This window comes from Lynx canadensis, chromosome F1, assembly GCF_007474595.2.
Source record: "Lynx canadensis isolate LIC74 chromosome F1, mLynCan4.pri.v2, whole genome shotgun sequence".
Classification (NCBI taxonomy): domain Eukaryota; kingdom Metazoa; phylum Chordata; class Mammalia; order Carnivora; family Felidae; genus Lynx; species Lynx canadensis.
The window spans coordinates 6,352,179-6,378,371 of NC_044319.2; the positions used below are offsets into that span (position 1 = coordinate 6,352,179).

General features: G+C 41.9%; 1 protein-coding gene across 1 annotated transcript in view; it reads right to left on the reverse strand.

Moving 5' to 3' along the window:
- SDCCAG8 (SHH signaling and ciliogenesis regulator SDCCAG8) overlaps positions 1-26,193 on the reverse strand; it is a 247,243-nt gene that overhangs the window by 52,094 nt on the left and 168,956 nt on the right. Inside the window, 1 exon segment of the mRNA XM_030302262.1 lies at positions 25,386-25,517. Within this exon segment, the coding sequence (XP_030158122.1) occupies positions 25,386-25,517 (132 nt within the window).

Consider the following 26,193-nt stretch of genomic DNA (forward strand, 5'->3'; position numbering starts at 1 on the left):
CATAGTACCCTTTAAAAACCAGGCACGGGTTCTCGGGGGGCCTGGGTGGCTCAGTCGGTTAAGTGACCGACTTCAGTTCAGGTCATGATCTCATGGTTTGTGAGTTTGAGCCCCGCGTTGGACTCTGTGCTGACAGTTCAGTGCTTTGGATTCTGTGTCTCCCTCTCTCTCGCCCCTCCCCCACTCACTCTCTGTTTCTCTTTCCTTCAAAAATAAATAAACATTAAAAAGATTAAAAAAAATAAAATTAAAAATTAAAATAAAAACCAGGCTGGGTTCTCAATCCAAGAATTTATTGAAAACCATTTTGGGTTGTTTTTTTTTTTTTTTCTAATATAATTTATTGTCAAATTGGTTTCCACACAACACTCAGTGCTCATCCCAACAAGTGCCCTCCTCCTATGGAAAACCATCAGCTCCCTCAGGAAAGCAGGACCCCAGCCCCCACCATCCCCAACCGAGCAGCAGGTCACTCGGAAATCTGTACACGAGGGTGATTCTCTAGGCTGAACGTGGCCACTGCCTTTCCTGCCAGGCAGCTGTGGAACGTTTGTTGGGATAAGAACGCTCCACTGGCCCGGCTTCTGGGTGGTGCGAGGCCGTTCCCTGTAATCCAGGGGAAGAGAAAGCAAAATGGGAACAGAGAAAGCTCCCCTCTTCGGCCTCCAAGTGCTTGCCTCCTCTGTGGTACAAGAGGGAAACTGTGCATGGAGAGGGTGTTGCAGATTGTTCTTACCCAAGAGTTAGTATTTTGTACATTTTCATTCGGTCTGACCCTAGTGGTTCCCTCCATAGTAGAGCAGGAGCTCTCTGAATGGACAGCCACTTGCCCTGAGCTCCTGATGAACAACACTTCCCTTTGCTCACCATGAAATGTACTGAACAATGTCCAGAGCACGCTCAGTCCTTGTGGCCAGCCAGTACGACTGGGCACCGCTGCCCCGACCCGCGTACACGCTCCCCAGTCACTTGTGTTTCCTCCTAAGCCTGCTTAGGCTGCCCTACACAAGCATAACTTAATGTTTAGTGAAATCAGAAGTGATTGGTAAAAAAAAAAAAAAAAAAAGTTTGCTGATTCACTGAAAACAAAGTGGAATGATTTAGAAAGAATCAAACAAAGCAGAGTTGTTGCTGTTGTGTTGTTTTTTTTAAGTCTGTCAAGTTAAGTGTGCATGAGATAATCATAAAAATCTGGTGGGAGAGCATCATGAACAGCAAATTCCTGCAAGGTGGCTGCTCCCCAGGGGTCTCATGGTTTAGAGAAACCAAAAATTGGATGCGTCAAAAGATGCAACTTTGGTGTGGCTTGTCCAGAAAAGACGATGTGGCGCTCCATATCAGGTGATTTGTTTGCAAAGGAACTGTCTTAGCCCAACCCAGAGCCCTTGTTATGATTTCCTGGCCTCTCAGTTCACCACCCAACTTCTGGGTTCGCGCTTGCAGGATAAGCCGGCTTTGTGAAACATCTACTTACCTGCACTTAATACTCTCCTCTTGATTATTAGTAGTAGCCCACCTCCCTCCTTCTGGAAACATAGATTACTGAGTGGGTCCAGGAGAAAACATGAGAGCGGCAGTCAGAGATCACAGATTCTAGTCATTACCTGAACTGTATCTTAGAAGTCACCTTATCTCTTCAGGCCTCAGTTTCCTCATCTATAAAGTGTCTGCTGAGGAGGGATGCAGGGTGAGAAGTAGATGCTAACACAAAGAGGGGGGCGTCACACTAAACGTTCACGTTTCGCAGGTTCTTGAAAATGTTGTTCTGTGTAGTTCACCTCATACAAGATAGGCAGTGTTCCCAAAACATTTACTCATCTTTATTTGGAACATAAAATAAAAATATTTGGAAAAAATATACAAATTATTGTTAATGATAAGAATAAGCAAATGTATTTCAGAAAGATAATATTACTTAGGGGCACCTGGGTGGCTCAGTCGGTTAAGTGTCTGACTCTTGATTCAGCTCAGGTCATGATCTCATGGTTTGAGCCCCATATCGGGCTCTGGCTGATAGCATGGAGCCTGCTTGGGATTCTGTCTCCCTTTCTCCCTGTCCTTCCTCCACCTTGCTCTCTTTCTAATAAATATAACTTAAAAAAAAAAGAAAGGTAATATTATTTAGAAATTTTTACTACAAAGAAAAAATGTAAAGTGATATATACACTTCTAATACAAAAATACAAGTTTATATATAATAAACACACCATATTTGTGTGCACACACATATATACGTGTATGTGTGTACATGTATACACACACACACACACACACACACACACAAATAAGATTCAAGTTACCACATGCAATTGATCATTTGTATCCTTATGGTTTGAGAATGGGAAAAAAGTCTCTAAGATGCCACATCTCCAATGTCCATGCTTTCTATAATAAGCTTTTGGGGAAAAACCATACTTACTAATTTACAGTTCCAAAGTAGACTACAAGCTTTAGTTCTGGGAATAGCATGTAACATAAAATTGTTCAAAGATTTTTCAAGGATTAATTTTAATTTTACAAGTACAAGACTGTAAACAGTTCTGGCTGGAGAACACAAACTCCTCAAAGAAACAAACGCTGCCTTCTTTAAGTTTTTTTTTTTTTAACATTAGTTATTTTGAGAGACAGAGAGAGACAAAGCATGAGCAGGGAAGGGGCCAGGAGAGAGAGAGAGGAGAGACACAGAATCTGAAGCAGGCTCCAGTCTCCAGGCTCCGAGCTGTCAGGCAGAGCCCGACTAGGAGCCTGAACCCATGAATCGTGAGATCATGACCTACGCCGAAGTCAGACCACTTAACCGACCGAGCCACCCAGGCGCCCCCAAATGCTGCCTTCTTTAAAATCTAGAGTCTGCAACAGAACTACAATGAAAACTTAGCTCAGGATTCAACTTAAATTACAAATGAATTTCTTTAACAGCCACGAGGCTTGTCAAAATACATGCTTCTAGATTAAGAGGAAAATTACCAGAGAGCACCAATATTGTTTTGATATTTCTTTCATTTTTACTAGAATGGTACCTGAGGTATCCTGTGCCAAAAAAGTTACACACAAAAACTAGACTCCTACGCAACATAAGAGATTTAAACTAGGCGTGCATCACCTTTTAAAATAACCATTTGCCCTTGCGAGTGGGAAAAGTAATTGTAACATTCAGTTTACACACTGCCTTAGAATCTATATCAATTTCAAGTTTCTTTTATGATTCCAGTTATCCAAGAGTCTGAAAATATTTCATTAAAAATTAATGTGTTACCCACACAATGGCAAATATTGAAAAATGGAAATATAAATACAAACTAATAAAAATAGTAAGTCTTACTCATACTGAAGAGGAAGGAAGACAGGAGGGGGAGGCGAGCATGTGAAAGGGAGAGAGGTTTCAAACATCCGGTTTCTATTCTGGACCGTTTATAGAAAACAGACAGACACAGCAAGCGGAAAGCCAAATATATTCTCGGGCTCTGACAGGATTTGTTTTCTATCTTGTCATTATTTGTACTATATTCTTCCTAATACTGCTTCTCCGGTGTTCTAGATTTCCTGACCGACGATACCAGTCTTGCTGAGAGCTTGCACAGGAGAGCTGCGGAGGGCTGGGCGCCTGGGCGCCTGGCTGCCTGGTATGTTCCTCGCTGCGGTTGTAGGCACGAGACCACCACGACTACGTCCCCTTTCCTGTGCATCCTTCCCAAATCCCTCCGAACAACTTCCTGAGGATCGACACATGATCCCTGGTCTATTGCACAAAGGTCCAGACGACAACCTGGTGCCTATTTCACTAGGCTTGAACAAAAGCAAACGAACTCACTCAAACACTCTTTGTTTGCTCATTTTACAAGAGTGTATTTCATGTCAAAAGCAAGTGCCTACCTTACTCTATCTCAGCCCTTGCAATTTAAATGGCATGGAGAGAAAGTCACATTGCTTATTAAACATGCAGCCGTGGACACACTTGTCCCTACCATCAAAATAACACACAAATAGAGTTCTCCTACACCAAAGATAATTGAGGGAACTATTTTGAAAATATGAAAGATTTGTTTATGCAGACCTATAAAACATCCCTTTGCATCAAATAAGTGTCCCTCTTTATTGCACCCTGATTATTTTCTATAGAATTTAAATTGTACATGAAAGTATAATTGTGCCTTGTTAATGTAAATTGATTGTCTCAATTATTGGGAAAGGGTCTGAATTTTTAATGGGACTATTTTGCTGGAGATGTGCCAAGCGCCATCAGCAAAAACTCTAATAGCTCTCACTGTGGAGGTACACAGCCAAACAGTTTGAGGGAAATCAGGAAAGACGGTAGGCTCCAGGATTGGTCCTAAAGTGGTCCAGAATCTAGTAAGCTTTTCTCCACGAGGCAAGAAATCAAGCGTTAATTTTCAACGTTGAAAGATTCTGTGACAGTGAGGCTGAAATTTGGTCTGAAAAAATGGCAAGGTCCACATATCAGTAGAAAGGACTTCGGGGGCTGTACTTTTTTGTTTTAATGTTCTTTCGTTCTACAGATTAGGTGATCTATGCAAATCAGGGCTTTCCCCTAAAGGTGGAACTGACGTTAAAATCCCATAGCTCTGTGTCACACAGGCACAAAGGCACAGTTGAACCCAACACTTGAGTGTCTGAGGGAAGCCACCCCAGGAAGTTGGCTGCAGACACATTCCCAGCCAGCAGGCCACCATGGTTACTGCTTAACATATCTCCTTTTTATAAATCCAGTGTCTATGAAGTCAAGCAGATCTCCTCCATACTTAGAATCACGGGCAAGAGCAAACCTCGGCCGTTTGGCTACCCAGATGGTTGCAACATTGCTCTAGTTAAATTACAACCAGTGATGCCAGAGGTATAGATCCACATCTGCCCAGAACTGCCAGCTTCCTAAGATCTTTTTCTCAAAGCCTCAGCCTCAAGAAGCACTGCTGAGATAGATGTAAAAATCGCCTCCGGTCATAGTATGGTGAACTATTACTACCACAGCCAAACTTATATCTTGGCTATAAGCCATCGTGAATTTAACTGCTATCTATTTGAGATATTTTAGGAATTGACAATACAAAGTTTTAATCATTTTGCTCCTCAAAGAGCCTCTTTTTGCAACGGAAAGCTGGCACTATTAATCTAGACATAGACACAGATATTATAGATATTATCTTTAACACCCATCCTTTCTAGTGCATAGTGCAGAGTATAGATTGAGATTGGGTCAGTGATAAAAATTTCTTCTCCTAGGGGTGCCTGGGTGGCTCAGTCAATTGAGCGTCCAATTTTGGCTCAGGTCACGATCTCACGGTTTGTTGAGTTCGAGCCCCACGCCGGGCTCTGTGCTGACAGCTCAGACCCTGAAGCTGCTTTGGATTCTGTGTCTCCCTCTCTCTGTATCCCTCCCCTGCTGACGCTCTGTCTCTCTCTCTCTCTCTCTATCTCAAAATAAATAAACATTAAAAAAATTTTTTTTTTAAATTTCTTCTCTTATTCATCAAACTTTTCTGTGATGCTAAAATTTCTATGATGGTAAAGAATTAAGCTGAATATAAGGCATTTCTTTTTATAACTGAGCCCAGAAAGAGCAACCTCAATGTTAAGATAGTCAATGTTCACATTTCCTATAACTTTTTTTTTTTTTAAGGACACAGAGTTTCCTGGCCACTGGATGGTTGATTAAAATTCCCTGTTTCATGATTAGCTGTCTCAAATTTTGGAAAATACACCCTAACAATATGGATTCCAATAAAATGCCACACCCAGGGCACACCATTTCACTGCATGTGTATGAAGAGCCACGGCAAAGCAACTAAACCAGGAGAGAGGAAAAATAATGTAAAAATGAGGGGAGTCCTAGACAACAAGGGGAAGGTAGGGAAGGGGCAGGTGAGTTGCCCTCACTGGCAGGAAAGCAGCCCCGTGTGAACCACACGTTTGGCATCTTTAACACCCATCCTTTCTCCCATGCCCACATTTGCAGAGGGCTGGGTGAGCTCCACTTAGCAGCTAGAGTAGGCAATGCGTCAGCTGGATGGATGTCTTACTTTCTCTCTCCTCTAGCATATAAACACTAACAATTTGCATTTAGTGCAAAGAGTGACTTGAAAGTCACTTTCATGCTGCTTTTCTATATTTCTACAAAATGCCTATTAAATCCCCGTCCTTACTGGGTGCTCAGTCAATGAAGCGTTTGACTCTGGATTTCAGCATTTCAGCTCAGGTCATGATTTCACGGTTGTGGGCTCAAGCCCTATGTTGGGCTCCTGACAGTATGGAGTCTGCTTGGGATATTTTCTCTCTCTCTCTCTCTCTCTCTCTCTCTCTCTCTCTCTCTCTCTCTCAAAATAAATAAACATTAAAATACCTGCTTTTTAAACTGTCGCATACTTTTCATGGATGATAAGGAGAAAATGGTTCTGCTTATCATGTTCATACACAACAAACATTTCAAGGAGAGTAACAATTTTTTTAACCAATTAATTCTGGAAAACAAAGGCCCAGAAAATCACCGTATATCATCAGGATATTATCAGAAAACCAAACATGCTCTTTAAATCTGTTACATTTCCACCGCCAGCGAGCAGTCTGCATGTTATGCATGGTTGAGAACAATGCATGAACTTGCTTTACCCCCTAAATGTACCTGTTCACCTAAACAAAGGAAAACGCTTTAAAGGGTCTAAGACATTTGTCCTTGTGTAATCACTTCCTAAGTATTTGTTCAAAATTACCAAAGAAATGTTAAAACAACATGGAATCCCACAAGGAAGGTCCATTCATCATGTTCGATTGATTCTAGATTGCAATCTTTTGTGCAACATCAGAGCTAAAAGAGCACAAAAGCCTGGTGCCCAAGGGGCTGGGCGTCCGGCTTGCAAATGCACGAGTCCTGCCTGCCAGGCTGAGGCTCCAGCTCTTCCTGACACTGCCCTGTGAGCTCTCTGACCAGCAGATAAACCGCCCTGCCTCAGCCAGGTCTGCCTCGGAACACAACCCCACAAAAAGCAGCCTAAAACTGAGTATCTCCTGAGAAAATGGAAGGTTCAGCCATCTCATCAGCAGAGCCCAGCTAGTGTTCAAGGGAAGCCTGCTATTTTGGGTTTTTCTTTTCCTTTGATTTATTTTCTAGTTAGCGATGGCCTACTATTTAATTGGAATTGCAAAATAAGACCCAAGAATGAATTATTTTCTTTAACAAAAACATACATTGCAGCAGCAGACCTGAAGCTCCTGTCAGTCTCAGAACAACCCAAGGCGGGGCGCGGTGGGGGATACATTCTCCCCTCCTTTTATGGATGAGGACACTGAGTCACTGAGAGAGGAGTGCCTTGCCCAAGAGGAGTGACAGCCTGTTCAGCAGTGGGGCTGGGATTAGAACCCAGGCAGAAGGCTTCAGAAACTGCATGTTCTTAACCACTATGCACCATATGCTCCACTGGTAATTAAAAAATCTTTTCAAAAACTCATTTAGTCTTGCTGTAACAGGTGGGGGGCGGGGGGGAGCTCTAGGCACATCAGCCTGAAGAGCTCCTAGCAGAGAATTTGACTTTTAGATGTCACACTGTCACTCACAGGTTGGAATGGGGAAATCTGCCAGGGAGCTTCACAGCTCAGGACTCCGGGGTCCTGGGGACCAGCCCTAGCTCAGATGCTGGCTGGCGGGGGACCCTTGTGGAGGTACTGCAGTATGAAGTCTGGTGTTGGATGGCCCTGCATTTCTAGATCGGCCCTACCACTATGCATCAGCTAAGTGACAATGGTGACCATGGTAAGTCACATAACCTTTAGGAGTCTCAGTTTGCCCCTCTAAAACACAGAAGACAAGAATACTATCTTAAGAGTACTGATCTAATAGTTGCATTCCATACGGCCTCTCTGCTGCTTTAATTACAAAACTACGGTCTTGTGTCAGAGATCACCAAGTCCCAACTGCCTAAGATGCACTGGGATTCCATGACACCATGACTGTAAGACAGCTGATCTCATAATAATGCTATATTTATATAGTGCAGAGTTTCCCCCTCCCCCAGTTTTCATACCTAGGATCTGATTTGATCCTCATAATTATTTTACATGGTCTTTAATCCCCATTTCACGGATAAGGAAATTAAGGCTCAAAGAGCTTACTTAAGCCTGTCCAAAATCCTATGTTGGCAGGTGACATAAACCCCGAGCTTCTGCTCCTAGCCACTGTTCTTTCCTTATGATAATTTGTTGTTTCCACAGAAGACAGGAAACCTATTGCAGTAAGCTTGCAAATTAATGAAGAAAAAATGAAGGAATAAGAAAAATAGAAATAACTACTGACTGCTGTAGGGTCCCAGAGGAATGGAGTAGCGGTCTCTGGGTGCGGTATGTCACGGAGCTTGTCCTGAGGAAGAGTCTCAGGCATCCAGAGAGTACGGCACTCAGGCTTGCCTGGAAGGAAAAGAAGCCAAGGTAGAGATTCCAGGAGGAGAAGTGAAGAAAAGAAAATGAAAGACACCTAACCAAAGACACATTTGCAGGAATGAGCATAGTCAGTGAAAGGTCATGGATCGGTCTGGAAGAGAAGAAGCAGCAGAGGGTACAGGGAATGCACATAATGAAGTCTCTCTCAAGGGCTGGCCTGAGGCTGACACTATGTAATGTCATTACCCTGACAGGTGTATCAATCAGCGTCTCTTGGTGCCACCTTCTCCTGGGCTCTCAGTACCTCGCTGCTGCCCTCGAGCCCACTGGTCCCATGGTGGCCATCTTGGTCTGCCACTGAGGCACACTGCCCACATCTCAAGTCATGGGCTCCTCCTGCCACTCAGAATCAAATGCCATGTCAAACCCTGGAATTTAGGATCTGGCTTCTGAGGTAGCTCTAAAAGGAATGGTTAATTTAGTCCAAAGTGTAGGTGAATTATCTCCCATGGGGAAAATTCTGGACCCACAGGAGACATGAGACAGAACCTGGACAGATAAAACTCGCTCTCTTTTCCTCCCTCCAGTGGGCTATTGGGAGGCAATTTCTTTGTAACAGGTTTGTCCAGAAGCATCTGTATGGTTGTGTCTCTATGGGTTATTATGAAACAGTCACCAGTATGATAATACATCGTCTTACATTGTTCTCCATTCTTCCATGCCTCACCTTCCTTTCCCTCACTCATTGTCCTGGGATAGCAGCAAGCAAACATCTGCCCTAATTCTTGCTTAGGTTCTAAACAATGGAAATGAAGGGATTGGCAAAATCTTCACTGATATCACGCACTTGGTTAATTAATATATCTAAAAACAGATAGAAATACACACCAGAGGAATAAGTCATAGAAATGGAAATCGTCTCATAATGCAAGAAAAATACTAGTGAAAACAATCTATGAACTCAGGCAATAGAAACAAGGTACAAAATTAAGGATATGAAATGCTGAGCAGAAAGTGTTCAGGGGGCCACTCTGGCTTTGCAAGTGTGAGACAAACATCACCGTATTCAAAAAGTTGACATCACAGACAGTCTTTCCCGATGTAAAATCCTTCAACAGGGCTCAGGATAAACTCCAGGCATTTTTACATGATTCAAGAGAAAGACTCTTCCAGATCTACCCTAACAATGAGGAAAAAGTTAGATAATCAATAAAACCATAACTTTTCTTGAGCCAACCAGGGCCGAGGTCACTAGACAACCACACGAACTCAATTCCAAAAGGTGATATGCCGCTCTGAGGAGAGACAGAAACTTTTGAGCTATTTTATCTTTGGAAGAGACTGGGAAAGAGCAGTGGCCACAATAAATGTAGGTAAGAGGAAAGCAGGTGAAGATTTTAATGGACTCTTAGAGTATGGCCTCTTTAACAGTCTAGAATCCCCGTGAGTCTCAGACACAGAAGGGTAAAAGGGATTTGCACTCATTCTCAAGGACCTCTCCACAGGCTTCCTTCCGTTGGATGCTCACAAGAAAGATGGGGGGCAGGAGAGGAGACCACAGAGCTCCCCTTGTACATCTCCAGCTGGGGCATAAACACAAAACCCTGCCCCCTAACTAGACTCTTTTGTCATACAAAGCAAAAGCCTCAAGCTTCTGGATGAGGGGTAAGAAACCTGAGGAAAAGGTCCTGGGGGAAGGTGAGAGGTAAAAGCTATCTTCCCCTGGAAGATGGGTGGAAACCTTGTGCACAGGGACCAAGGAATAGACAGTTACTGAGGGAGGGGTAGAAGCAAATCCATCATGGTGTGATAACAAATGTCTGAAATGCAGCTCTCGGGGGTGGTGGGGATGGGGAGAGAGAAGAGGTCCTCTTTCATGTCTGCTGATTTCTGTGACGTGAATCCTTCTGCCACGGCCAATTTAAAACTACCAACATGGGGGCACCTGGGTGGCTCAGTCGGCTGAGTGTCTAACTTCAGGTCAGGTCATAATCTCACGGTTCATGTGTTCAAGCCCCACATCAGGCTTGCTGCTGTCGGCACAGAAGCCACTTTGGATCCTCTGTCCCCCTGTCTCTCTGCCCCTCCCCTACTCACATTCTCTCTCAAAAATAAATAAAATATTAAAAAAATAAAACTACCAACATGATGTCAAATGCCTCACACATTTCTAAAAATTTAATAATCAGCTCCAGCATACAAAGGAGCTGACCCTGTGGAAGCCTTCCTATGAAGTCCATCCCATCCCCATCCCCATCATAAGCCATGATGACAGTCTAATAGAAAGGCTGGAAATAAAACAAACAAACAAACAAAAAGCATCAGAAATAAAGAATACATGTGATGGGCCTATTGGCAGAAGGAACTCAACAGACTGGGAAATCATTAAGTTTGAAGACTGGCCAACAGAAATGATCCCAAGTGAAATACAGAGATGGGGGAGAGAGTCTAGAATGGTATACCCAAGAGCTACGGGCCACCATCAGATGGTCTAACCAATGTGTAAGCAGAGGTCCAGAAGGAGGAGAGACAGGGAGAGGATGGGAAGACCTGACCTGCTTACTTCCTCCACCTCATCTACTATTCAGTCTCCCTTTAGATTTTAAAGCCATGGTGTCAGTTCTTGAAGAGACCATGTTCTCCTTGACCCCCAGGAACTTCACACACGTACTCCTTTTTCTCGGTTAAGATTACTTCTACCTCTTTCCAGGATTCAGTCAGGAACTGTTTCTCTAAAGAACTGTACCCTGTCCCTCCAAACCTGGGTAAGGTGCCAGTCTGAGTGCTCCCAGAGCACCCTGGGTTAATCGTATTAGAGTAGATTATTCCACTGGGATTACCGTGTGCTTCCCTTGCGGGTCTGGAAACTCCTTAAGGGTAGAGATGATGGCTTTTTGCTTTTGTATGCTCAATGCTTAATAAATGTTACTAAATATAAAGATATATTAATACGCCAGAAGATATAAAATAGAGCTCAAGCCAGACAATCTAGTACAGGTTTTCATATTTAACATGCAATGTTTAAAATTCTAGTTCACAGCAAAGCAACAAACATGACTACTGATATTAAAATAGATCCTACTTAACTTAAAAGCACAAAATTAAATTTTGTTTATTAAAAAATTTTTTTTAAGTTTATTTATTTATTTTGAGAGGCAGAGCACACAGGAGGGGAGGAGGGAGGGAGAGAAAGAGAGAGAAAGAGAATCCCAAGCAGGCTCCACACTGTCAGTGCAAAGCCCGATGTGGGGCTCGAACTCACAAACCATGAGATCATGACCTGAGCTGAAATCAAGAGTCAGACGCTTAACTGACTGAGCCACCCAGGCACTCCAGCACTAAATTAACTTTTGAATCATAAGGGTTAAGGTAATGAAAACGCTCATGAGAAGTTCTCAGTCTACCTAAACAATAAAACCAGAGAGAGAAATTTGGCTTAAAGAGTGAGCTCACTCAAAGCGGTTTACGTTGGAAGAAATGCGTAGGGATTTTAAGCATGGAAATACACTTTTTGTCCTGTAATGTCAGAACAGAAATTTGCCTGCTCTTTCTAGCAAAGGCTCTGTCCAAAGAGTGTTCAGTGCACATAACCTCTAGTGGTTCTTTGTACAATTTGAACATATGTTTAGTACTTATTTTTAATTGAATATTTTTCAGTATCCAGACTTAATTGTGAAAAAATATAATATAATAAACATTATAAAAATATTATAACTGGCTTATAATGGTTGGTTTGCTAAAATATTTGTCTCCAAAATGGCATTAGCTATTTCCTACTACTTTATGTTCTTAGAGTTTTTATTTTTAAATTTTTAGACGTTGTAACAATTTCCTTCCCAGGAATAGAAGTCAAAATCTGTTAGTTTTTTGTTTGGTTGTTTGTTTGTCTGTTTGTCCTCCTCACTCCCAACTATGCTGAAAATATGACTTTTTAAAACAAGTATCCCTCTTGAAATTTTATTTGGGGCTCATACTGAACACTTCCACCACTGAATGGAGCACGTATACACATAAACACACACACATTCACATACTCTCACTTAGAAAACCTTAGATATATCCCAGGTATGGTCCAAGATTTTTCTCCATAAACCAGTTGTTGGAGATTCAGAAGGGATTTCCCCATAGAAACAATATTTACGTAAACATGGTATTTTATTTCACAGACTAGCTCATGAGAGCCAATTTAACCCATAATGTAAATAAACTACCTTCTAGAATGTTAGCCTCTGAAGTTCTTGTTCCATCCCCATCCCCAGAATCTGGAAGAGAGCCTGGCGTGTGTTAATGGGCTGATAAGTATGTTGAACAGAGGATACTGAATGAATAATAGTGCAAAACATTTGTTGAGCACTAAGTCTGTGCCAGGCACCATTCTAAAGACTTTTCATGGATTATTTTAGGCAACGATCACATTCCTATAAGGTTGCATTTTTCAGACGAAGGAAGTGACGGAGTGAGGATGATGAAAAGTAAGATTTCAGGAATTTGCTCGTGACCACATGGCTAAGAAGTGGCAAACAAGAAAAACCCAGAGGGTCTGGTACTTGGATTCATGCTCTTAACTACCATACACTTGTCTCTTTACTTCCTGTTTTAGGTCTTACAAGCAGAGGACTAGAACCTGAAGGCAGCTTAAAGAATATAAGTTCCAGAAGGGCAGGGATATCTGTCTGCTTGTCGAGTGATTTATCCAAAGCATATCAGTGCTATATGATAAGCACTCAAAAAATATTTCATGAATAAATGAAAGGGAGGCCTTTTTTCCCCCTTTTCTTGGGTATTGGGCCTATTCTAGAAAGATGTGTGGATTATATTAAAACGTCTGTGGCATCTTCCTTACTCTGTTTTGTTGGGTATCTTTCCATTTCATCTATTCTCAGGTGATCAGCTATGACAGTGCCTGCCTTCTTCCAATTGTAGTGTCTAGACAGGCTGCTCTAAATAACATATTATCCACTCCCGGATCAGAATTCTAATTCCTGGAGTTACAACCTCCTCTGTTATTGGGAGGAAAGCAATCTGACTTCAGGTCTTCCCATTAAAATATAATCGAACCTGGCTTCCAGCCCTCTTAGGGACTTGTCAATAATACATGCAATAATTGGATTTTAAAGTGATTGCTGGCTAACCCCAACTGGCTCATAATTTTGGTATAATTTGGGGGGAAAGGGTCAAGTTTTCTAAGTTGTTCCTGGATTTCGTAGCTTCCTCCTTTCCTCTACACAATACTCTCAGATCGTTTGTCCTTAGACCCTCTAGGGAGGCAGCCTACCTAATTCCCCACATCTCCATGGTCCAGCAACATGAAGGCTAGAGATACCCAAGAAACATTTCAAAATAAACAGGATGCAGCTTCTTTCTCAGCACCATATGGATTACTTATCATCTTCTATAATTTTATATTACAAAATAATGGTATATAAATAAATCTAAAATAGCACAGGAGTTATGTTGATTTACTTTTAACAGTATGTTGTCAGTTACCCAAAAAATACAGATTCCCAAGCAGCACATCGCGAAAGCAGTGCCTCTCTAAAGCAAATTGGTGAGGGTGGGAGGAGATGGGAGGTGGGGATTATACATACATTTGCTTTAGCAAGAGAGATGCAGACAATTCACTCTGAATTACAATTCATATAGGACTTGAAACACAGTTATGGAGAAGACAATACGCTGCTGGAGCAAGTACGCAATATGGAACCCTGGGAGGTTAACAAAACAACTCAGGACAAATGAAATTAATTACCATGAAGCTAAATGAAGAGCATTTTACAAGTGAAAGCAAGAACAGCAGCATTAAACACCCAGATGACCTCAGGGCAACACTAATGAGACATCAGTAACTGCATGCCCTGCGCCCCCAGATCATCGGAAGTCAAACTACCTGAGTTTGTGTGGGGTCCTGGGAGATTGGCAAGGCGCGGAAGCCAGTGGAATATTGCGTTAGCATTCTCAATAAATTGTTTTGATTATAAAAACTAAATCTTGGTACTTTTAAAACTTCCACGTAATAGATTTTAAACTGCCCCTGAGAACTGCAGAATGGTCCTATGATGTTGGGTCAATCTTCTGCCATCATGACCCAGGGCACTTCGGTTTGTAAGTTGATTAGTCTTCTAAATGAGGGAAGATCAACTCAAACATTTCCTCAGGGACAGGAAAAGCTGTATGACTATAGACCCAAAGCCAACATCATGGACTTCTGATTTACACAAGTCAGAACAAGAGCTCAAACAAACACTCCAGGACAACCGACTCTTGCCCAGGCTGCCAATGGAGGTGAGTCCCCTGGGATACCCCTTCTTCTTGCCTGTGGAGCTCCTGGAGACATGAGAACAGCAGGAGGGACCTCCCAGGAGATGGTCTGTGATGTCACTCTGGAGCTCCCTGCCCCCCATCAGCCCAAACAGAGGGAGCCTGCAACCAGGGGAGAGAGGCAGAGGGGGTAGACCCTTTTCACCTCTGTACCCCCTAGCCTTGAGTGGTGACTGGGACTAAGTAGATGCCCGATAAACAGAGAATAAGCCAATTCTGGCCTCAGCTCACTCTACCAGGACCCTATCCGGGAAGCCACATTCATAAGCTCATATCCTTCTCTGAGCCACCTCTGCGCAATGCAAGAGGTGACCCACTCCTGGTCCAGGATTAATCCTGGCTCGAGCTTGGTGTCCTGGAAATCTCCAAATTCATCTGATTCTCAAACCCCTTCCAGAAATACATACTTTTGTGAACCCCCTTAGGAATCAGTGAAATGATTTCATAGTTTTTATATGGTATGATTAAGAGGGATTTTTTTTTTTAATTTTTTTTTTCAACGTTTATTTATTTTTGGGACAGAGAGAGACAGAGCATGAACGGGGGAGGGGCAGAGAGAGAGGGAGACGCAGAATCGGAAACAGGCTCCAGGCTCTGAGCCATCAGCCCAGAGCCTGACGCGGGGCTCGAACTCACGGACCGCGAGATCGTGACCTGGCTGAAGTCGGACGCTTAACCGACTGCGCCACCCAGGCGCCCCTAAGAGGGATTTTTAAAGTAACAAATTGTATTTGGAATAGGTATACATTAAAACTTTTTAATATAAGGCTTATTTTTAAAGTAATTTTCCTGAACCTGAAAATGTCCTAAGAAACATCACCTATTAAAAAATATGATGAGAAATGGATTTGCATGGTCTCTACCTATCTCCCCACAAGATGCTTAATAATTTCTCTTGAGCGGAGAGATCTGGCAGACACTATCTCGACCAAGTGATCAAAGTCCACACCACCAGTGGCAGGACATGGTGACGGCTCGTTCCCCTCAACATGATGCACTGAGGACACAACCCTGTGGGATTCATGCCAAAAATGCCCGACCTCAGCCTAACGACGAGGAAAACTCAGACAAACCCACACTGACAGCCACTCCACAGACGGGGCAGTTCTCATCCAAAGTGAGGCACTGTCACAGATCAGGTTTCTCCCCACGAGAGAAATTATTAAGTGTCCAAAGACTACTAAAGAGGGGCACCTGGGCGGCTCAGTCAGTTAAGCATCTGACTTCGGCTCAAGTCATGACCTTGCGGTTCGTGGGTTCGAGCCCCGCTTCAGGCTCTGTGCTGACAGCTGGAGCCTGGAGCCTGCTTCAGTTCTGTGTCTCCCTTGCTCTCTGCCCCTCCCCTGCTTGCTCTCTCTCTCTCTCTCTCTCTCTCTCAAAAACAAAAAACATTAAAAAAAAAAAAGAGAGAGAGAGAGAGACTACTAAAGAGAACTACATGCAACATAGAATCTTCGACCAGAACTGGAATATTAGGGGGAAAACTAGTGACATTCTAATAAGGTCTAGAGATTAGTTCCTACGATTGCATCAGTGCTAATTTTCTGGGTCAGATAACTGAACCGTGGTTATTTCAGATGCTTACATTTGGGGGTGGCTGGGGTGAAGGACATACAGGAAGTCTCAACTTTTCTGTAGGTCAAATTTTTCAAAATAAAAAGTTAAATAAAAGTAATTTTCTGGGAATGCAAGCTGGTGCAGCCACTCTGGAAAACAGTATGGAGGTTCCTCAAAAAACTAAAACTAGAACTACCCTACGACCCAGCAATTGCCCTACTAGGCATTTCTCCAAGGGGTCCAGGTGTGCTGTTTGGAAGGGACACGTGCACCCCCATGTTTATAGCAGCACTATCGACAATAGCCAAATGTCCACTGATGGGTGAATGGATAAAGAAAATGTGGTATATGTATATGCAATGGAGTATTACTTGGCAATCAAAAAGAATGAAATCTTGCCATTTGCAACTACCTGGATGGAACTGGAGGATATTATGCGAAGTAAAATTAGTCAGTCAGTGAAAGACAAAAATCGTATCACTTCACTCATGAGGATTTTAAGAGACAAAACAGATGAACGTAAGGGAAGAGAAACAAAAATAATATAAAAACAGGGAGGGGGACAAAACAGAAGCAACTCATAAATATGGAGAACAAACAGAGGGTTACTTGAGGGGTTGTGGGAGGGGGCATGGGCCAAATGGGTAAGGGGCACTAAGGAATCTACTCCTGAAATCATTGTTGCACTATATGCTAACTAATTTGGGTGTAAATTTTAAAAAATAAAAAAATAAAATAATAAAATAAATAAAGTAATTTTCTGGGGCACCTGGGTGGCTCAGTCAGTTAAGCATCTGACTTCGGTTTAGGTCCTGATCTTACAATTTGTGGGTTCAAGCCCCACATCGGGCTCTGTGCTGACAGCTCGGAGCCTGGAGCCTGCTTCAGATTCTGTGTCTCCCTCTCTCTCTGCCCCTCCCCTGCTTGTGCTCTCTGTCTCTCAAAAATAAATGAATGTTAAAAAAATTTTTTTTAAATAATTTTCCTATGTAACAAATAATACCAGCTATTTCATTTACATAAATTAAATTCTTAATGAATTAATTATATAAGCAAAAAGGGCACAATTGTCCAGTAACATAATACGTTTTAGGAACAAAGTGTTCTCTAAAATGTAGATTTTTTTTTTTTCAACTTTTTATTTATTTTTGGGACAGAGAGAGACAGAGCATGAATGGGGGAGGGGCAGAGAGAGAGGGAGACACAGAATCAGAAACAGGCTCCAGGCTCTGAGCCATCAGCCCAGAGCCTGACACGGGGCTCGAACTCACGGACCGCGAGATCGTGACCTGGCTGAAGTCGGACGCTTAACCGACTGCGCCACCCAGGCGCCCCTAAAATGTAGATTTTAAATTAAATTGATGTATAAGAATCAAAAACCTACAAAAATAGCTACATGATATTTTTTGAGGATTCTTGTTTTTTTTTAATGTAAAATTCAACTGTTACTCTTATTGCTTCATTTGTCTATTGTCTTTTTTTTTTTTGAGAGTAATTTAAGACTCACAGCAAAACTGAGGGGAAGGCACGGAAACTTTTCATATACCCTCCCGTCCCCACACATGTGTAGACCACCAGCCACTATCAGCATCCCCAGAGAGCAGCACATTTGTTACAACTGATGAATGGACATTGACACATCACAATCACCCCAAGTCCACGGTTTACATTAGGTTCATTTTTGGTGTTCTTCATTTTATGGGTTGAGACAAATGTAGAATGACATGTAGACATGCAGACACTATTAGGGTATCACCCAGAGTATTTTCGCCGCCCTAGAGATCCTATGTTCTCCTCCCCACTGGTACCCATGGCAACCACTGATCTTTTTACTGCCTCTGTCATTCTGTCTTTTCCAAAATGTTATACAGTTGGAATCATGCAACACGTAGCCTTTTCAGACTGGCTTCTTTCACTCAGCAATAAACATTTAAGGTTCCTCCCTGTATTTTCAAGGCCTGATAGCTCATTTCTTTACAATGCTGTGTAACATTCCACTGTCTGCTCGTTCCACACTTTATCCATGCACCTACTGAAGGATATCCTACTTGTTTCCCAGTTTTGACAGTTATGAGTAAAGCCTCTTATAGACATCTCTGTATAGGTTCTTGGGTAGATGCAAGTTTTCAACTTCTTTGGGCAAATACCAAAAAGCATGACTGCTGCACCATACGTTCAGTTTGGTAAGAATTTGCCGAACTGTCTTCCATTTTGCATTCCCACCAGCAGTGAATGAGAGTTCCTACTGCTCCACATCCTTGCTAGCATTTGATGGTGTCGGTGTTCTGGATTTTGACCATTCTAACAGGTATGTAGTGGTACCTCACTGTAGTTTTAATTTGTGCTTCCCTGAGGACATATGATTTGGAGCATTTTTCTTATTTGCCATCTGTATCTCTTCTCTAGTGGGGTGTCTGCTAAGGTCTTTGGCCCATTTTTTAATTGGGTTGTTTGTTTTCTTACTGTTGAGTTTTAAGAGTTCTTTGAGTATTTTGGACAATAATCCTTTATCAGATACGCGATATTTTCTTCCAGGCTGTGGCTTGTCTCTTCTCATTCTCTTGACATCATGTTTCTCAAAGCAGAAGTTTTACACTTAAATAAAGTCCATCTTACCAATTACTTCTTTCCTGGATCACGCCTTTGGTGCTGTGTCTAAAAACGTCATCACCATTCCCAAGGTCATCTGGGCTATCTTCTAGGAGTTTCAAAGTTTTGAATTTAATATTTTGGTCTGTGATCCATTTTGAGTTAATTTTTGTGTAAGGCGTAAGATCTGTGACTCGATTTACTATTTTCTTTTTTCTTTTTTTTTTTTTTTGCACGTGGATGTCCACCTATCCCAGCACCATTTGTTGAAAAAGCTATCTTCGCTCCGTCATATTGTCTTTGCTCCTTCATCAAAGATCATTTGACTATATTAATTTGAGCCTAGTTCTCTCTGTCCCGTTCCATGGATCTATTTGTCCATTCTTTCTCAAAGACTACACTGTCTTGATTACTACAGTAAGTTGGATGTCAGATAGAGTCAGTCCTCAAACTTTGCTCCTCTCTTTCATTATATTGAAATGTCTTGGCTATTCGGGATCTTTTGTCAGTCCATACAAACTTCAGAAGTAGTTTGCCACTACCCACATAATCACTGAAATTTTAATTGGGATTACATTAAATCTATAGGTCAGGTTGGGAAAAACTGACATCTTGACAATATTGACTTTTCTTATCTATGAACATGGAATATCTCTCCCTTTATTAATTCTTTGTTCATTCATCAGAGTTTTGTAGTTTTCCTCATATAAATCTCGTACGTATTTTGTTAGTTATACCTAAGTACTTAATTTTTAATTGTTAATATAAATGGTGTTGAATTTTTAATTTCAAATTCCAGTTGTTCATTGCTGGTATTTAGAAAAGTGATTAATTTTCACATATTAACCTCGTATCCTGCAACCTTGTTATAACTGCTTATTAGTTCCAGTAATTTTTTGTTGATTCATTCATATTTTCTACATAGATGTCACGTCATCTACAAAGACAGTTTTCTGTCATCCTTCCCAGTTTTTATGCCTTTTATTTCCTTTTTTGTCTTACTACATTAGCTAGAACTTCCAGTGTGATGCTGAAAAGGAGGGGTGAAAGGGAATATCCTTATCTTATATCTGATCTTTGTGGGAAAGTTTCAAATTTCTGACCATTAAGTATGATATTAGCACTAGGTTTTTTGTACATGTTCTGTATCAAGCTGAGGAAGTTCCCCTCTACTTCTAGTTTTCTGTGAGTTTTTATCATGAATGGGTGTTGGATTTTTTCAAATGCTTTTTTCTGCGTCTATTAATATGATCATGTGCCCATTTGTGTGATGGGTTACATTAACTGATTTTTGAATGTTAAACCAGTCTTACACACTTCAATGATAAATCGTACTTCAATGTAGTGTATAACTCTTTTAAAATATTGTTGGGGGTGCCAGGGTGGCTCAGTCAGTTAAGCATCTGACTTTGGCTCAGGTAATGATTTTACAGTCCATGAGTTTGAGCACTGCATCGGGCTCTCTGCTGTGAACATGGAGCCCACTTTGGGTCCTCTGTTCCCCTCTTTCCTTGCCTCTCCCCTTCTCTCTCTCTCTCAAAAATAAAATAAACATTTTTTCAAAAAGGCTTATAGAAGTCTGACAAAAGTTTAAAAAAATAAAATATTGTTGGATTCTATTTGCCAAATTTTGTCTTATTTTGCTTTTAAATGATAAATTAAGATTTCAGGCTTCTATTTTCAGGTACTTTGCTGAAAACAGTGAAGAGTCTTAATTACCCAAAATTGAAATGTCAGATTAGATAAAAATCAATACTTTCTTTTTCTTTTTTTTTTTTTTTTTTAAGTAAGCTCTTGGCCCAACATGCTTCTTGAACTCACAAGTCCGAGATCAAGAGTCATATGCTCTACCGACTGAGCCAGCCAGGCACACCTACCTATTTTTTTTTAACGTTTTATTTATTTTTGAGACAGAGAGAGACAGAGCGTGAGTGGGGGTGGGGGGGGTAAGGTGGAGGGGGGTGGTCAGAGAGAGAGCAAGACACAGAATCTGAAGCAGGCTCCAGGCTCCAAGCTGTCAGCACAGAACCCGACATGGGGCTCGAACTCACAAACCACAAGATCATGACCTGAGCCAAAGTCGGACGCTTAACTGACTGAGCCACCCAGGCGCCCCCCCCCCCCCATCCCCATTTCCTATTTTTAACACTGGTTTTCAAGGAATAAAATTTCTATTAGGAAAATACAACATAATAGATTTGGTAAAGATCATTTGGAGGTAGTTTATAGAAGAATTACCAATTTAAGACTCATTATTAATTTGTTACATTTCAGGCCTTTGGTCAACGGCTCTAATGTATGTAATGTAAGCTACACGTTACCTTAAGAAAGAAAATAAAACTATGTAAACCTGTATAACTGACAAAGCCCCCAGGATTGCTAGCTATGGCTGGTAACACAACACTTGACCACAGGGCAGCACACGCGTGCACCTAGTGAGTCTCTACTGGCTGTCGGCTTATTCCCTCTGCAAACACTGTGGAGGTCTCCCGTGGTTCTATTTTCTGCAGTGAAATATGGGAATCCACACTTATTTTAAAACATAACCAGAAAAAAGTGCCATTGCTGTCTTTAACGTGAATTCCCTAGACTGCCTTTGTGGACGCCAGGGATTCCAAATCACCACCTGGAAAATGTAACTTTCCTGACTCCACAACTTTAATGAACTTGACAATTAGAATTTAATACATTCACATCTACTCCAACCTAAAACCAAAAATTGTCTGTTTAAAATGTCCCTCCTCATCCATTTCCCTGTCCCCCGCTGTTTGGTCTGTCTCTCTTGCTTCCTTAATGCTTCCCACTCTCCTCTGCCGACAGACTTCGTGAGAAAGCAGCTCAAATTTGCTGTATCAGTTTTTCAGCTCACGCTAACTTTTCAGCCCAACCAACAATACTTATGTTCGTGTGACCAGTGCCGTGTCTACGTCACCAAGTCCACTGGATAGTTTGAGTCACTCAATCACTCAGCACATCTGGTCGAGCCCTCCTCTTTCCTGAGGCACTTGCATCCTTTGGAACACATGACAGCACGCTCTTCCGGCTTTCCACTTATTTCCCAGGTTACTTGTCTTCAAGTCTTTTACCAACCTCTACCTTATCTTTGAAAATGCCCATGTTCTTTAGGGTCCAGCAAGCCCTTTTCACTTCTTACTGTATTCTCCCTCTAGGCGATCCACTACATCATTTACTCCCAAGGTCTCAAATATCCTCAATGGGCCAATGGAGACTTCCATCGCCAGCCCAGACCTGTCTCCTAAGCTGAGTCTCTATGGCCACCTGCTCATCTGACCTTTCCATTTGGATGAGGCATTGGCATGCTGAGTTCCACAGAGTCAAACTTAACACTTGGTCTCCTCCCAAAACCGAGCCATCTCCACTGCAAACCTGCTTCTTTTGCGCATGTCCTCTAAGTGGCACCACTATGTACCCATTGCTCAACTCAGAAATATGGGTATTATCCTTGATGTCCCCCATTACCACCCAACAGAGCCGACCAATTATTAAGTCCTGTTGATTTCACCTCCTACACGTTTCTCCAATCTCTTTACTTCTCTCCATCATTATTACCATCATATCAAGTCCAAGCCATTATCACTAACCTCTCCTGGAGCTCCCTAACTGGAGCTCATGTAAATACTGTGGCTCTGCTCTAACGTATGATCTACTCAGGACCTAGAAAGCTGATTTTTTAATGTTTATTTATTCTGGGGGCAGGGGAGGGACAGAGAGAGAGAGGGAGACAGAGGATCCGAAGCAGGCTCTGCACTGTCAGCACAGAGCCTGACGCGGGGCTAGAACTCACGACCTGTGAGATCTTGACCTGAGACGAAACCAAGAGTTGGACCCTTAACCGACTGAACCACCCAGGTGCCCCTGGAATGCTATTTTTTAAATGGAAATTTGATCGCATCATTCTTTTAAAACCAACAACACTTTTAATTATTTCTGCTCTTTACTAAAAGGATAAAGCTAAAGGTTTGTAATAAAAACTTAACGGCCCTGCCATTAGGTCTGGCCCTCACCTGCCTCTCCAACCTCACCTGTGTTGTTCTTTCCCTTTGTTAAACACACACATTTCTTTCCTTCCTCAGGAGTCCTACCTCAGGATGTTCAATTTTACAGTTTTCTTTTCCCTCGAACAGGAGCTGATAAACTTTTTTAGGAAAAGACCAGAGAGCAAATATTTTAGGCTTCGTGGGCCAGTAGGTCACAGTCTGACTCAAGCACTCAGCTCTTATAGCACAGTCTCAAGCACAGTCTGACTCAGCACAGATAGCACGTGGATAAGCCACACACAATGGGTTGTGGGCTGGGGCACAGTTTGCCAACTCCTGTTCTAGAAAGCTAGACGCCCCTATCCCGACACTTACAGATTCATTTCAAGTACCATTTTCCTCACTGAAACTCTTCCTGATCAGGCTAAGCCCTCTTATTTGATGTGCTTTTACCTACCAAGTACATTTCTCTTTCATAGAACTAATTGCTATCACGACTAATTAGATATTTGTGAAAGTCTTTTGTCTATATCCATCTTCCCTGTAAGTCTGTAAATTCCATGACACTGGGGACTATATTTACTTTACTGTTTTATTCCCAGCATGTGGTGGAGAACACGACAGTCAGTAGCAATCAATAAATATTTGTTGAATGAATGAATGATTAATTTGCTATCTGACCTTTAGCCGGCAACTGTTTCTTTTTGAGCCTTAGTTCTCTCCATCTGGAAATGGGTGATAGTTACAGCTTAGAACAGATAGAAACAGGTTTGTTTCAAGGTGAGATAACATGGGTGAGTGCATTTTGTGAAATCTAATACAAATTTAGGGGAAAAAAAAAACAAGAAAGATGCCTTGATTGCCTAGTATGGGGTACACTGTAGCTCAAGGGGCAGGACAAATCCTCTGGTGGGATTTGCTGGCCCTCCAGCTAAGAAAGCTTTTGCTCTCTTAAGAGGCTGGAAAAAAAACAAAACAGAGGGGTGCCTGAGTGGCTCAGTTGGTTAAGAGTCTGACTTTGGTTCAGGTCATGATCTTGCAGCTCCTGAGTTTGAGCTCCGTGTTGGGCTCTGTGCTGACAGCTCAGAGCCTGGAGCCTGGTTCAGATTCTATGTCTCCCTCTCTATCTGCCCCTCCTCTGCTCACACTCCGTGTCTGTTTCTCAAAAATGAATAAACGCTAAAAAATTTTATTTTTTAAAAAAACAAAAACAGAAATGAAACAAAGAACTGTGTGACAGAAAGCACGTGTGGCCCACAAAACCTAAAATATTTTAGTCTGGCCTAGAACGGTGTCTGAGATTAAGTAAATATTTTAATCAGTAAATAAATGAACAATTAATGTTTTCCAAAAACACTCATATTTTAATATTTTGGTGACTAAAAGGCGGTGCCATTTTCTGACTCCCTTTCTTTTCTTCAATGGAGCAAGTGATCAAAATTGTAAACTACCCCCTCCCCAAAGGCTCTATGTTGACTTTAAATTTAACAGACAAAATAAAGAGAGTCTACAAGCATTTGCATTTTCCTCTCAATTATATCAACAGTTGCTTTTGAAGCAGAAAGGTGTGGGGTGTCAGGGAGGTGGGATAGGAATGGGGACCTGGGGGCCCAGAAAACCACTGGAAAAGCTGGCTGTCGTGTTACACATGGGATTGCCATGTGGAGTCTAAATCGGCAGCAACCAATTCATCGTGTGGTGGACATTATTGAGTTTTTTTCCCATGGGGAATCCATCATTATATAGAAATTATAAACCAAACATTTACAGGAAATGATAAGGAGCTGGGTTTATTACAAAATAATAGTGCACAAATGGAAAGGGATTTGGACTCAAAAGATCAGGCTTCAAGTCTGAACTCTACCTCTTACTCAACCTACCACTGGGAGCAAATCCATTAGTCTCTCTCTGAGCTTGTGTTTCTTCATCTGGAAAAAGGGAGTCAATATCATTGGTACCATTCAGTGGGTGGCCATTGGGAGCTTTACATACATTTGATCTTTATATCAAGCTGCAAACTGGCCATTACTAGCCCCAAAATACAGATGAAGAAACCGATGCTCAGAGAGGCCAAGTAACTTGCTCAAAGTGATACCGCCAGGAAGAACCAAGAGGTGTGGAGTCAAATCCTGACTCGAGCAACACTACCAGTGAAACCTCTGATTAAGATATTTAACCTTCTTGGGCCTTGTACATGTCTTATCTCACAAAACACACGTGAAGCCTAATTTCTATGAAATTCCTCTATATTAAGTTACCGACTTAGACCTTAAAGGTAGATGTTTTCCTACAAAGTTCTCTCTTAAACCTAACTCTATGTCTCTAGAACAGTAAAAAGGGGATACGCTCTCCCTTCTGTGTATCATAAGAACAACTTAAGTTGAGAAAGCATTAATGCTTAAGAGTATTGGATTTCAAGCACGTCTTTTGAGTACCACAGTGACCGTGAATTCTATTTATTCCACATCGATTCCCATCCTGCTTTTGAACCAACCCCCTTTTAATATACGGCATGTCAGTTGATTATTAAATCTTTATTACCTTTGCTTCATTATCTCATGTAGTCTCCCATGTTGGACACACTGTTTCTCCAATTCATCATTTCTTCTCTGTAGCTTTTCCAGTTTGTCATACGTATACCTTTTCTCTTGACTGAGCTGAGCTATTTCAGATCTAGAGAGGTGAACACACAGAAATGACAAGGTGTTAAAGGTTCTTACCACCAGAGCATGTTTTTACTGTATAACCTTAGCATCACCTTCAACTCCATACTTAAACATAACAGTGTGAAGACAAGTTATTTTATATAAAACAGAATATCTCAGAAATTGCAAACTGTCTAGTGGAGACATACAATGCATTCAGGGACTCAAGTGGTGGGTAGAGAAAGGAATAAAAACTTGCTCCGAGGGGCGCCTGGGTGGCGCAGTCAGTTAAGCGTCCGACTTCAGCCAGGTCACGATCTCGCAGTCCGGGAGTTCGAGCCCCGCGTCAGGCTCTGGGCTGATGGCTCGGAGCCTGGAGCCTGTTTCCGATTCTGTGTCTCTCTCTCTCTCTGCCCCTCCCCCGTTCATGCTCTGTCTCTCTCTGTCCCAAAAATAAATAAAAAAAAAACGTTGAAAAAAAAAAAAAAAAAAAAAAAAAAACTTGCTCCGAAAGACATGGCGTCTTCAAGGAGCGACACAAGAGTGATCATGACTCGTATTCATACCCAATATTTATCGAGTGCCTATCACAGGCCAGCTACCATGCTGTTAAAGGAGCAACCCCAGATCCCATCTCTATGACGGGGAGTTGTTTCTTTTAATTAACATAGCTAATGCAATGGCACATGATTTAAGTCCTATAG